Here is a 12780-nt window from a genome sequence, read left to right on the forward strand (position 1 = left end):
GCAACCACTTCAGCGCTCACTATTGTCACGTTGGAACCCGTAGTCTCAAGACTATTCGATTCACCTCCACTTACTGTTGGGAGTATGCTCTCGGCTCCACTGTTGGCTACAGGAAGCTCATCTGAGCAGGGGTGTACTGCTGTCCTCTCTGAACTGGCTGGTCCTTACAATAGATGTGAGCCTCCAGGGCTGGGGAGCTGACTGTTAGGAACTGACAGCCCAGGGATGTTGGACCGAGGAAGAGGCCCTTTGGAACATCAACCGCCTGGAAGCCTGGGCAGTCATAGTGGTGTGTTTACAATTCAGCCATAGACTCCAGGGTGAAGGGGTCCATGTAATGTCAGACAATGCAACGAAGGTAGCCTACATCATCCGCCAGGGTGAAACCAAGAGCTAGCAAGTGTCACAGGAGAAAGATCTCCTTAATGAATGGGCAGAAATACATCTACACGTGATCTCAGCCTCACACATCACAGGAAAAGACAAAGAGCAGACTTTTAAAGCAGGGAGAGTCTGGATCCAGGAGAATGGGCGTTTTTGGCCACAGCCTTTCAGCTGATAGTAGATTGCTAGGGTGTCCCATCCATCAACCTGCTGGCCGCATCTCACAATGCGAAAGTGCCCCGATTCTTCAGTCGCAAAAGAGATCGGTGATCCCTGGGGATCGATGCTTTCATTCAGACCTGGCCCAAACAAGAGTTGCTATACGTTTTCCCTCTGTGGCCCCTGCTGGACAGGGTCATTCCCAGAATCGAGCACCACAAGGGGATTATTCCTACTAGTCGATCCAGATTGGCCCAGGCATCCATGGTATGTGGAGACTTCTGGTGGAGATCAGACTGTGCTTTCCACTGCACAGGGACCTGCTACAGCAAGGACCAGTCTTTCATGAGGATCCGATGTGAATCTGTCTTACAGTCTGGCCCTTGAGAGGGCTCGCCTGATGAAGCGAGGAAATTCTGCGGCAGTAATTGCCACCTTACACCGAGCTCGGAAGTTCTGTGCATCCCTAGCATATGTGCGGGTCTGGAGAGTATTTGAGGCCTGGTGCGAGGAACGCCGTGTCCCCCCTTGGGCAGTCAAAATCCCATTAATTCTGGAATTCTTGCAGGACGGCTTGAATAAAGTTTTGACCCTTAACTCCTTTAAGGTCCAGGTAGCGGCTCTCCTGTTTCAGAGGCGAGGTGAACGGAACCCGCCTGTTGGCTCATCCGGACATGGCCCGTTTTGTGAAAGGGGTGAAGCACCTCCTACCACCCCTATGGTGGCCAGTTCCCTTGTGGAATCTTAATCTAGTATTCAAATTTTTGGCAGGGCTCTCTTTTCGGCTGCTGTGCAGTCTTTCCTTGCGTTTATTAACCTTGAAACCGGTGTTCCTGGTAGCTATATGCTCAGCACGTCGCATCTCTGAACTACAGGCATTGTCGTGTTGGGAACTGTTCCTCCAGATGACTTCAGGAGAGTTACCTTCTTGCCCAGGGTAGTCTTGGAGTTTAATTTGAATCAGTCCATTTCTTTGCCATCCCTAGATAAGCACAAGGACGCAGAAGAATACCGCCTCCTCCGTCATTTGAATGTCAGTAGACTTTTGGTGCGGTATCTGGGTTTCAGAACCAGTCCGAAAGATGGACTGCCTGTTTGTCCTTCACGGTGGAAGGAAGCGGGGTGAACCAGTTTCATGGGCTACCATAGCTTGCTGGATTAAGTTGTCACGGGAGCCTATGTGGAGGCAGGAAAGTCATTATCTTCGCAGGTTAAAGCTCATTCCATTAGGGCTCAGGTGGTCTCATGAGCGGAAGCTAGATTGCTGTCTCCTGTCAATATCTGCCGAGTGGTGACGTGGTCCTCCTTGCATATTTCTCCAGGTTCTATCACCTGGACATACAGGTCCGAGAGGATTCAGCCTTTGCAAGGGCAGTGTTAACCGGACTGCGGGCAACCTCCCACCCCCATCGGGAGTAGCTTTTGTACATCCCATTGGTCCTGAATCCATCTGGCTACACTCTAAGAAATTGAGAGATTACTTACCTGATAATTTCATTTTCCTTAGTGTAGTTAGTTGGACTCTGCATCCCACCCACGGCTGCCCAAGAACGGTGCTAAGGATTTGCCCAATGGATATCGATTCCAAGAGATTATGGGTAAGCCGTCATCAAATCCCTAGATCAGTGCATCTATATTCTTACTGGGGTTCAGTGTTTATGATTGGTAGAGTACAGTTACTGTTATCCGTTTTTATCATATTTTAATCATGTTTTAAAACAAGATTTTTCAATAGCATGTCCACAGTGGCTTTTGAAGAGAATAGTGAAGGGCTGAGGTCACTACAGGAGTGTATGTAGGGTGACGTCAGCTTTGAAATCTGACTCCATGTCCATCTGCTGGCAGGGGAGCATAACTCATTGGTCCTGATTCCATCTGTCTACACTAAGGAAAACAAAATTATCAGGTAAGTAATTTCTCCATTTTTTTTCAGGAATAGACTATTGTAATTCATTACTTTTGAGTATTCCTTCCTCAACTTTATGTTCTCTCCAGTTGTTATAGAATTCTGCTGCAAGATTGCTCTCAGATACGAAAAGATATGATCATATCACTCCTGTTCCTGCTGACTTACACTGGCTCCTGATTAGAGCTAGAGTCAAATATAAGACACTCATACTAATCCATAAATTGATGAATAAATAATACAAATACTCCATGGGTAGGTTCCAGAGAACATATTTATATCCCATCCAGAGCTTTGAGATCGCAAAATAAGGGTCTGTTGGAAGTTCCAACAGTGCGGCCGGCACATATCGGGGAGGTGTGAGAGAGAGCTTTTCTATTGCAGGCCCAGTCCTCTGGAACACCTTACCGGAATGATGTAAAAATGTTTATAAAAGGGCTTATAACCTGGCTATGTAGAGAAAAGTTTGTAGTGGAAGGTGCTGTTCTATCATGAATGCTGATGTATAGAATTTGCAACAGATGTTTTACTTTCTGTATTATTTCCACTATGTATCATTTATATCTTGTTGTAATTGTCATGTAATTTTATTATGGATGGTTTTCTTGTAAACCGCTGTGATGTATTGAATAGCGGTATACAAAAAAATGGTTTAAATAAATAAATAAAAATAATAGGCTTTGCTGAGGACCCTCTCATCCATCCACCCATCTAAACTTTTTCTATATTGGGGCACCCCTAATACCAAATTTAAAAAAAACCCTGTCTGGAACAAGATAGGAACTCACCTGTACTTGGTGCTCCAGCATTGCTTCTGTAAGGAGTAATGTTGGAAGCGTAAACTATCCATTGTTTACACTTCCAGCACTAGAAGAATGTCACCATGGCTTACTGTTCTAGTCCTGGAAACATAAACAATGAGTAGTTTGTGCTTCCAGTACGGCTCCTTACAGAAGGAACGCTGAGGGCAGATAAGTTCCTACCTTATTCCCAGCAGAGTTTTTTGTATTTGGTATCGGGTTGGGTGGGTGGGTGGGAATACAGGTTACTGCTACTACTTATTTTTATAGCCCTACTAGATATATGCAGTGCTGTATGGTCCCTTCTCCACAGAGCTTACCATATATTGAAGACAGACAAACAGGACAAATAAGAGGGAGTTTTATTTATTGTGGAAAATGATTAAAACCAAAAAGAGTATGATCAGGAGAACCAGGGGATACTATTTAAAAGCAGCCTCTAAAGTTGATTTTTTTTAGATGATATAAATAAGGTCCAAGGGGGGGGGGGTGGGGGAGCATGACACACTAACTTAAGAAGTCTACCTCAAAATGAATCTCAGGAAACGAATGTTTCTTGGATATTCTACTGTGTTCTTTATGTATTTATCAGTTGAATTGTTATTGTTCAACCTTTCGCTTTGGTTCCAATAAAACAAATATTAAAAAAAAAAGGTCTGTTCCAAGCATATGGAGCACCTAGGTGGAAAGTAAATAGTTGGTGATGGAAGAGAGAGGCCTAGATAACAGTGATGTGCCCAGTGATGGTGTTCATGAGGAGGGTTATAGAGTGAGATAAGAGAGGAGAGGTAAGGAGCTGCTGAATGAATGCACTTGTAGGTGAGAGAAACTTGAAATGGATAGGAAGCCGTTGCAGTCTTAAGAAGGGGTTATACAGTATGAATGTGGTGACTTTGGTGGAAGATAAGTCATGCAGTTGAATTTTGGATAGATTGTAGTGGAAAGAGATGGTTTACTAAGAGACCTGAAAGGATTAGCCACTGCTATTACTGGCATCAGTATCATGGGTTCTTCTTAGTGTTTGGGTAATTGCCAGGTTCTTGTAGCCTGGATTGGACACTGTTGGAAACAGGATGCTGGGCTTGATGGACCCTTGATCTGACCCAGTATGGCAATTTCTTATGTTCTTATCATTTGCAGTAGTCGAAGTGGGAGGTAAGGTTATTTCAGAAACAAAGGGACAGATTTTGGTGATATGTTTCAAAATTGTTTATTTCTGATGATGTTACAAAGAAAGAAACATGTTACAGGCTGAGGGGACCGGAAAGTTGACCGTGTTATCCAGATAAAGGGAGGAAGGACAGAGGTTTTGGGGAAAAGATAAGTTCCGTTTTAAGGTGGTGGTGCAGCATCCAGGTAGCAACATCAGACAAAGAGGCTGAGATTTGCAGTTAGATTCCTGGTGAAAGTTCTGGTGTAGAGAGGTAGATTTTGGGGGTCGTCAGCACAAATATGGTACTGAAAGCCATGGGAGGAGATCAGAGCACCAAGGAAACAAGTATAGAGCAAGAAAAGAGGTCCCAATAATGCTTTTGCAATGGAGTAAGCACTATCCATTTAGTGCTGTTTCTCTATCATTATTTAGTCTTTTTGCAGCAAGATTAATGTCCATCTGTTTGTTTTTAAGTGCATGTCTATTTATTTGTTTTTATTGTAACTCACCCCCAAACGTATTGGAGGGGGAGTAAGAAATATTTTTAAATAAAGAAAAAGAGCATGAGGCACGCCAATTATTGGGATAGTGATGGAGGAGAATCCACCAGAGTATACCAAAGGTACGATGGGAGAGGTAAGAAGAGAACCAAGGCAGGATGGAATCCCAAAAACTAAGTGAGGACATAGTATCAAAAAGGTGGTGATCAACAGTATCAGAAGCAGTGGATAGGTTGAAGAAGATGAGGATCGAGTAGAGGTCCTCTGCTTTGGCCTGGAACAAGTCACCAGAGACTTTGGCACGGATTGTTTCTGTGGAATGTAGAGGGCAAAGCCAGACTGGAGTGGATCCAGAATGGTTTGAGGAGAAAGAAAGTCAAGACAGTGGAGGTGAACAGCACATTTGGGTACTTTGGATATGAGAGGGAGAGGGCGATGGGATGATAGTTAGCAGGGCAGGTAGGGTCCAGTGAGGGTTTTTTTGAGGAGAGGTGTGATCACAGCATGTTGGAAGGCAGCAGGAACAGTTGCACTGATAGACTGAGGATGTAACAGATGGTGGGAGGTGAGACAGAGCTGTGAAACTGGGTGGGAATAGGGTCAGAGGAACAGGTAGTGAGTTTGGAGGAGAGCTGGGCATTTCTCTCCTCGGTGATTTCAGAAAAGGAAGGAAAGGGTGGCAGAGAATAGGAGTGAAGTGGGGGAGGTGACCTGGGACCACTTAGGGTTCCCCAGATATAAGAAAGTTAATTTGAGATTTATGTGTTTTTTTTTTCTTTTTTTTATGTTGTAGATTCCTGCTGCTGTTTTCTTCTTTCAGGCATTGAATAGTGCCAGTTCTGGTTCCTTGGTTCATTGATTTAGCATTTTCTTGTATTTTCCGCAGACACCAGCTGTTTTGCAAGTTAACACTTCGCCATATTAACAAGGTGCCAGAGCACGTCCTGCGCCACGTGCAGGGGAGGCGTTACCTGCGGGCCCTGCAGAAATGTAAGGAAGTCATTTCACATCCACAGTGTGCCAGAGGGTACTCGGCCAGTGGGAGCCCTAGATCCCCTGAACGCTCTGTGCCCTCTGACTCTGAAAACTGTGTTCACTAAGCATCTCGTCCGCATGGACAAAAGAAATATTTGTGGGACAACGGGAGGTGAAGCCTGTGATGGAGGTGTGGGAGAGTGCATATTATAGCAAGGTTTTGGGGTCTCCTTTTCTCCTTGTATGCCATCGCCTTTTTTTTTGTCTCTGTCCCCAGATGAAGAATGCCAGAAAAACGGCTTGGAATACATCCCTGCCTGCTTGCAACATAGGAAGAAAGTGCAGAGGGAAAAACCCGATGGGGATGGGAAGAAGGGGGAATTCTGGCAGCCCGCATCCAGTGAAGAGGAAGGAGACGAGTCAGACGACAGCCTGAGTGACCTCTACCCATGTAAGCTGAAACTTCTTTCCCGTTTCTTAAGGCCCTTTAGAAATAGTTTTTGGTTTCCTGAGCGGTGGTTGTCTTTTCTTCCATGTCTGTTCTGAATGCATTGTAAGCTTGATGTAAGTCTCACAAGGAACAACAAGAGTCTCTGCCATGGGGCCAGCCCTCAAACTAGGGGATTGTGGGAGAATAGTTAGTGGTTCCTGCTACAGCTCTCACATTTAGCAGTAAGAAATGGGTTAGCTCCAGCCTGTAGTAAGGAGGTGAGACTGCAGTAGTGCCAGATCCTTTGTGAGGGGAGATATAGCTTAGGATATCTTAGCTAAACACATTTTCAAGCCTACGTTTCAAAGGGAAAGGCCAGCTTATGAGAAGGGTGTGTGTCCCACCTGTATAATGCTGGTTTAGTGTCCTATCCGCATGGATTTTTGAGGATATGTGAGGAGGGAAATGAGTATTCTGATGGTGGTGGCTGTGGCTTTCAGATGTGCGTAGCAAGGATGAGTGTGCCCCGAAAAGCAGACTGGCTAGTTCTGCGCGGAAGATCTTGAGTTTGCATGGACTCTTTTCTCTAAGAGAATATTGTAGAATAGGAAAAGTTCATAGGGATTGATAAGTACTTGGTACCAAGGCTGTAAGTTGTTTTTTTGGAGCTATGGAAATTGTTTATAGAAGTTTGCAGACTTGTAAAATGTAGGAGGGTTATAAAATAGTCAAGGTAGGAGGCTGTGTTTGAGAACCACTCCTTAGCACCTGTAGGCAATTTATTTATTTGTCAGACCTATACCTCCTTAGTTCCTGATGTTTGGGCTATAGCTAAAGGGCTTTGATCCCTACTCCCCTCCACAGCAGTGCTTGGGCTGCATGGCTAAAGCCAATTGTGAGCTGTCCCAGCCCTTACCCTGCAGGCAGTACTAAGGTTGGAGCTGTGTTCCCTCAAATTCCTGCTGCAGGCAGTGCTAGGGTTGCAGAGCTAGAGCTGTGTGCTCTGTATTCTCCTCGCCATCCCCCCCACCTTCTGTAGCAATGCTAAGACTGAAGCTGACCGAACTGTTCATTCCTCCCCCACCCAACCTTCTTTTCTTTTTAGCTCAGTTATTCAACAGGAAAAGCCAGGGGGCTACAGAAGATGAGAAACAGAGTGATGGATTCCTGACGGACGATGAGGAAGAGGGGGTGGCATCCAAGGAAAAAGAGGAGAATGACGGGAGCAGACAGGAGGGAATGATGGACGTGGACAGATGGACACAGACTAGCATAAAAAGGCGAAAGGTGAGTGCTTGCATCCAGCTCCTAGAGCAGCAGGAGTTGAGCAGTGAGGCAGGGAACACTCTGGCCTTGCTGCACATGGAGCTCCAGGGGATCAGGACTCTGTGGGAAGCTCCAGGAGATTTGGGGCCATCTTCCCCAGGACCTTTTATATAAGTAATTCCTTATCAGACCAGTCTAAACAAATTGGTTATGTCCACTGACCAGCAGATGAAGACAGAGACTAGAAGGTTTGTTGACATCATCCCTTATAGGCATCCGAGCTGACCTCAGCCTGCCAGTAGTCTTTTGTCTCCAGCAGATGGTAGGTGATCAAACAAACAAACCCAGGCACAGTTGTCCCTGGGATGTAGCTGCATTACTAAGAGAAAAAAAAAAAGAATTTGAAAACAGAAGAAATAGGTCCTTCCAGGAGGTAGCAGCCAGATCAGAAGACTGAAATTCATAGTGTCGGTATTCTGTTGTAGGAGGAGTCCGGGTGACTGCAAGCTTTCTCCTCCTCCTCTCCCGGCTGCAGCTGTGAGTCAGCAGGTGGCAGGGTGTTGAGGCTGCTGCTGCAGAGTGTGGGAAAGGAGTAGAACTAGAAACTTAGGAGGATTCATACTCTGGGTCTGAAGATTTCTTCCTTCTTCTTACCTCGGCAGAGTTCTTTACAGGCATGAGAAGGAATCTTCTTGATTTGATATGTTATGCAGCGGTACGGTTTTTTTCTTTTACCACATGTATTGTTGTAGCCACTAGTTGTTATGTTTGAGGATTTGTTCTCCTTTATTGGTTATTCTGCTTTGATATCGTATATACTGAGGGATCGCAGGTGGCACACCAGGTTAAGAGGGGTGCCTTTTCAGTTTTTGTTTTCTCTGACTCCCTCTGCTGGAAGGGAGACACAACCCAGAGGTCTGGACTGATCCTTGGTACAGGAACGAAAATTAGCAGGTAAGAACCAATTTTCCTTTGAGTGATACTGGGCTAAGCTTCATTACTTGGATGTGTGTAGAGTCTTAAGGTATTGTTGGTCTCCTATGCTCTTGGTAGTCAGAGCTCTTGTTTGTGGTGTATGAGTGAAGTGGCTTCTTTTTGCACATTGGATATCTGATGTCCTTGTCTTGGCTTCTATGAATGGGGGGGTGGTGGGTAAGCTTTTGCCCAGGTCAGTTAGGATGCATTCTGTTAGAGCTGCATCTGGTTTCTCCGCAAGATGGCAACATGATCTTCTTGGCAGACCTTTGCCACATACTTTTGGCTGGAGTTAAAGCAGGGGAGGAAGGCTCTTGGCTGCAGAGGACTTCCAAGTGGGTTTGGCAGTTTCCCGCCCCATGGTTCATCAATTTATCCAATTGTTTTCTTTTCGATGCAAGCGGTCTTGTTTGTAAATTGAAAATATATAAATAAAAAATGCGCACCACCCAGTTGGTCAACTGAGGCAGAAACACAATCAACACGTTACCACACTGCCCTTGTCTCCAAACGATTGATAGACCAGGCTTTCACTTCCTTGGAAATCTTTGGTGATCCAGATGGATCAGAATATGCAGGTAAGCTTCAGTCAAGTCTAGAGATTCCAGAAACTCTCCCTTGCGCACCGCTGCATTCACCAACCACAGCGTTTCCATTTGAAAACAAGGAACCTTGAGAATGACATTCACCTTCTTAAAAAAAAAATAAAAAATTCAAAATTGGACAGAAAGACCCTTCCTTTTTTGGTATTATGAAGTATATGGAATCCCGTCTTGTCCTTTGTTCCTCCAGTGGAACAGGAGCTATGGCCCTCAGCGCTTGTAACTGTTCCACAGTTTCTTGAACCACCATTTTCTCACCGATTGAAGCGCAAGGGGCCACCATGATCAAGTCCCTTAGCGGTCGAGAGAATTCTAACACATAACCGTCTCTTATCACGCTGAGGACCCACCGGTCTGCTGTGATTTTGGCCCACTTATCATAAAATAGTCAAATACCCTCCACCAGAGGAAGCGAGGAGTGGACTGGCTTTGCTTCATTGGCTGGATCCTCTCTGCCCGGCTTTCTGCCTCGACTGAGGGCCTACCCTGCCAAAAGAGACAGTTTGACTGAAATTGGGCCCGCCCAGCAAAAGAACTTCTATTTCCTCTGGGCTTATCTTCTGGCAGCCTATGCCCCTTAGTCTCACTGAGATGTTTTACAAGCCCCTCTAAGTCTTCACCAAACAGAAGATTTCCCTTTTGAAGGGTAAGGCTCCCACACAAGACCACCGCAGACATCATGACTCTCAAAGAAGTTCTGATGAGGTCACATAAGGCATCCGCTCCCTAAGCTGCTGCCGCTTCTAGACAATCCGCCTGCTTGGTTTCCGATGGAGACAGTGATCTTGTAGCCTGTAACTGCTTCACCCAGCGCACACTGCCCTCCGCATGAAACTACTGCACACCGCCGCCTGAATGCCAAATGCAGACACCTTGAATATCCTTTTGAGTTGAATTTACAACTTCCTGCCCCTGCATGCCCTTCAGCGCTACTGAACCCACTAAAGGAATGGTAGTCTTCTTCATGACTGCAGACACTGATGCATCCACCTTGGGGATCGCCAACAACTCCAGGGTGTCCTCCGGCAATGGATACAATCTTGAAATTGCCCAGCCTACCTTCAGACCCATCTCTGGACTGCCCCACTCCCTGACTACCAGTTTTTTGTTTGTTTTTTTTTTACAGACTTGTGAAAACGAAAGGCTTTCGCTGGACCTCTCAGGCCATCCATGACTGAGTCCACTCCCTCTTGATTGGACACTTCCTGAGGCTCTTTGATGCCCAGCTTCTCGAGAACCTGTGGAATTAAGGGCCCCAACTCCATCCGAATCCTGAACCTGCTCAGCCGGACCATCATCCGTCCCCACTGGGTCCTTGACTGGCGTAGAGGGAGCCGGGAAACCAGGAACCTGCGGAGCTCCACTGGTCAGAATCCTCGGAGTCTATCCCTGGACTGCCCGGAACTGCCCTCGTTCTGAGGACTTGGGGCACCTTTCATAGCCCTGCACCATTGGACCAAGATCTCTTGTCCGGTCACATACCACACAGCTTCTCAGAGGACTTACGACCAGCCGCCTGGCAAGCCAAATCTGCCCCATGCATAAGGACAATCATCTAAATCAATCCCCCTCCTGTGCACAGCACCCTGCCCCACCAGAAACAATGGGGGAGGTTGGTCTTCTCCCCCCCCCCCCTCCCCCACAAGCCTGGTGAGCCTCCGGCCCTAGACAAAATGGCCAATTTTTCCCGTGGCTGGTGGGGGAGGGGTGGCTTCCTTCAGAGGTGCTCTCATGCCTGAACGATGCTTCGGCAGTCACACTGATGTGGCATTTACCAGTCCCAACCCACCCTCTCTGACAGAGAGGCAGCAGAAACACAGTCCAGCTCGCCATAATCAGGCGTGCGCATCGCTGCAAAAGAGCGGCACAAAGCACCATGCGTCATCACCAGAGGAGCCGCCCCTTGAAATTGGACCTAACCATGTGTCTAAGCAGCCCCACTGCGCAACGCGGTGGTATGGGATAGCTGCCCAGGAATCAACCTTCGGCAGAATAACTGCCTTCCTGGCCGCCGAAAACTTTGCCACTCAGCCTTGCTTGCTCTCTGACTCCTTCCCCCTTTCTCTTTTTTTTTTTTAATTTATTCGCTGGAGAAAGAAGACAAGAAAAAAAGTTACTTTCCTGACTGTGAAGCGCCAAGCTTCCGGTGTTCACTTGTTCTCCTGGAGAGAAGGTAGCTGGCCCCACCAGCTATTCCCTTCCACAGGTGTCCAACAACCCGAGACAGATAAGTATCCCCGACCCCCTGCTCGTTCCACTCAGTACTAGGAGGGATAGCCCCACCCGGGCCTGGCAACCTCCTAGGAGTGATCTTTCCTTCAGCCAGCAGGGATAGCACTCTCTTCCATCTTCTGGAGCCAGAGAAATACTGAAGGACTGCAGGTGGCACTCTGCGTTATGTGTCAGTGAAACTTTCTCCATCTGCTAGAAGGGGAGGCATGATCCCAGGAGTCTGGACTGATCTGGGAAGGAACAGGTAAGATTACATTTCTCCATAGTCATCCCCTGGAGTTACCTCTGGTATTCACTTGAACTGACTTCAGAGGGCCACTGTCTGTGGAATGGTAGTGTCATGGAGTCCAGTGAACCCTATTTGGAGACAAATCTCTGGCAGCCATGAATGAAGACCTGTAGTCCCTCTGCTTCAGACCCCCTTGACTTCAATTAGTGAGTGAAGGTGGGGCAGATTCTAGTTAGCATAGAGGAGGGTGTTCCAGGCCAAAAAAAAAAGTACAAATCTAGGCCCTTCCTATCCCCCACAACAGCAGTGACCGGGATCGTCTAAGCACCTCCTGTTTTATGCTCTGTAATAAAAGCACAAAACAGATCTGAAAGGCAGCAGCACAGCCTTTAATTTCAGGTTCTCTGGATTGATAATGAGACAATTACCACACATCACATGGGCTGAGCGTGGCACCTTCTTGGTGTAGTGACCCCAAAGTTCAGCCATCAGTGATATACAATGGATGCTGCACACCCCTGTAAGAGGAGCTTTTGGGTTTTTATGCCTCTATAGGAGGAACGCTTGCCTTAAAGCTAAGTTAATATTTAATTATTTTTTTTCCATTTCTTTGCAGAGACAGTTGGGCTCTTTAAAGAAGAAATTTAAGAGCTACCACTGCAAGCCCAAAATGTCCCAGAAAGCAGTAAAGAACAAATAAGTTTGTACTTGAAGGTTTAGCATGATATTAAAACTAACTGCACTTTTTTTCACTTTCAAACTTTGTTCTAGTTAAGTAGTGGCCTGTGTGTTTAGTGATTTTAACAGGAACAAACAGAACAATTTCTTAACAAGTGCGTAATCCTAACCCCTACAGCTCTGTGATAGTCCAAGCAGCACAGAATGGGGGATGTTTAGGAGTTAACATATCAGTGCAAAACACTGTAGGAAAGCAGTTTCTGTTATGGATTCCAGTATTGCTTATATTACACACTGAGGGCTGTTTAGTTAGTATCTGGATGGTGTTCTGATGGTGGGAGATCCTGCCCCTATTTGCTTTGATACTTGTTTATATTCTCTCTCAACCTGGTGATTATACTGGTATTCCTTTTTTTTTTTTTTCTTTCAGCTAGAAGAATTAACATAGGAGCAGGGTCACTGTATTCTGTAGTGTAGGTGCTAGTGAGAGA

At 46.2% G+C, this 12780-nt stretch overlaps 1 protein-coding gene across 4 annotated transcripts in view; it reads left to right on the forward strand.

The window, feature by feature from the left end:
• The window catches only part of SURF2 (surfeit 2), a 36360-nt gene extending 24002 nt beyond the window's left edge, over window positions 1-12358 (forward strand). For all 4 annotated transcript variants that reach the window (XM_029611153.1, XM_029611154.1, XM_029611155.1 and 1 more), the window contains 4 exons: window positions 5789-5892; window positions 6155-6328; window positions 7413-7594; window positions 12228-12358. In XM_029611153.1, the coding sequence (XP_029467013.1) occupies window positions 5789-5892; window positions 6155-6328; window positions 7413-7594; window positions 12228-12311 (544 nt within the window). In that variant the 3' untranslated portion in view covers window positions 12312-12358. The remainder of the gene's footprint in view (window positions 1-5788; window positions 5893-6154; window positions 6329-7412; window positions 7595-12227) is intronic.
• Window positions 12359-12780: the final 422 nt, after the last annotated feature.

Source organism: Rhinatrema bivittatum, chromosome 8 (genome assembly GCF_901001135.1).
Source record: "Rhinatrema bivittatum chromosome 8, aRhiBiv1.1, whole genome shotgun sequence".
NCBI lineage: Eukaryota > Metazoa > Chordata > Amphibia > Gymnophiona > Rhinatrematidae > Rhinatrema > Rhinatrema bivittatum.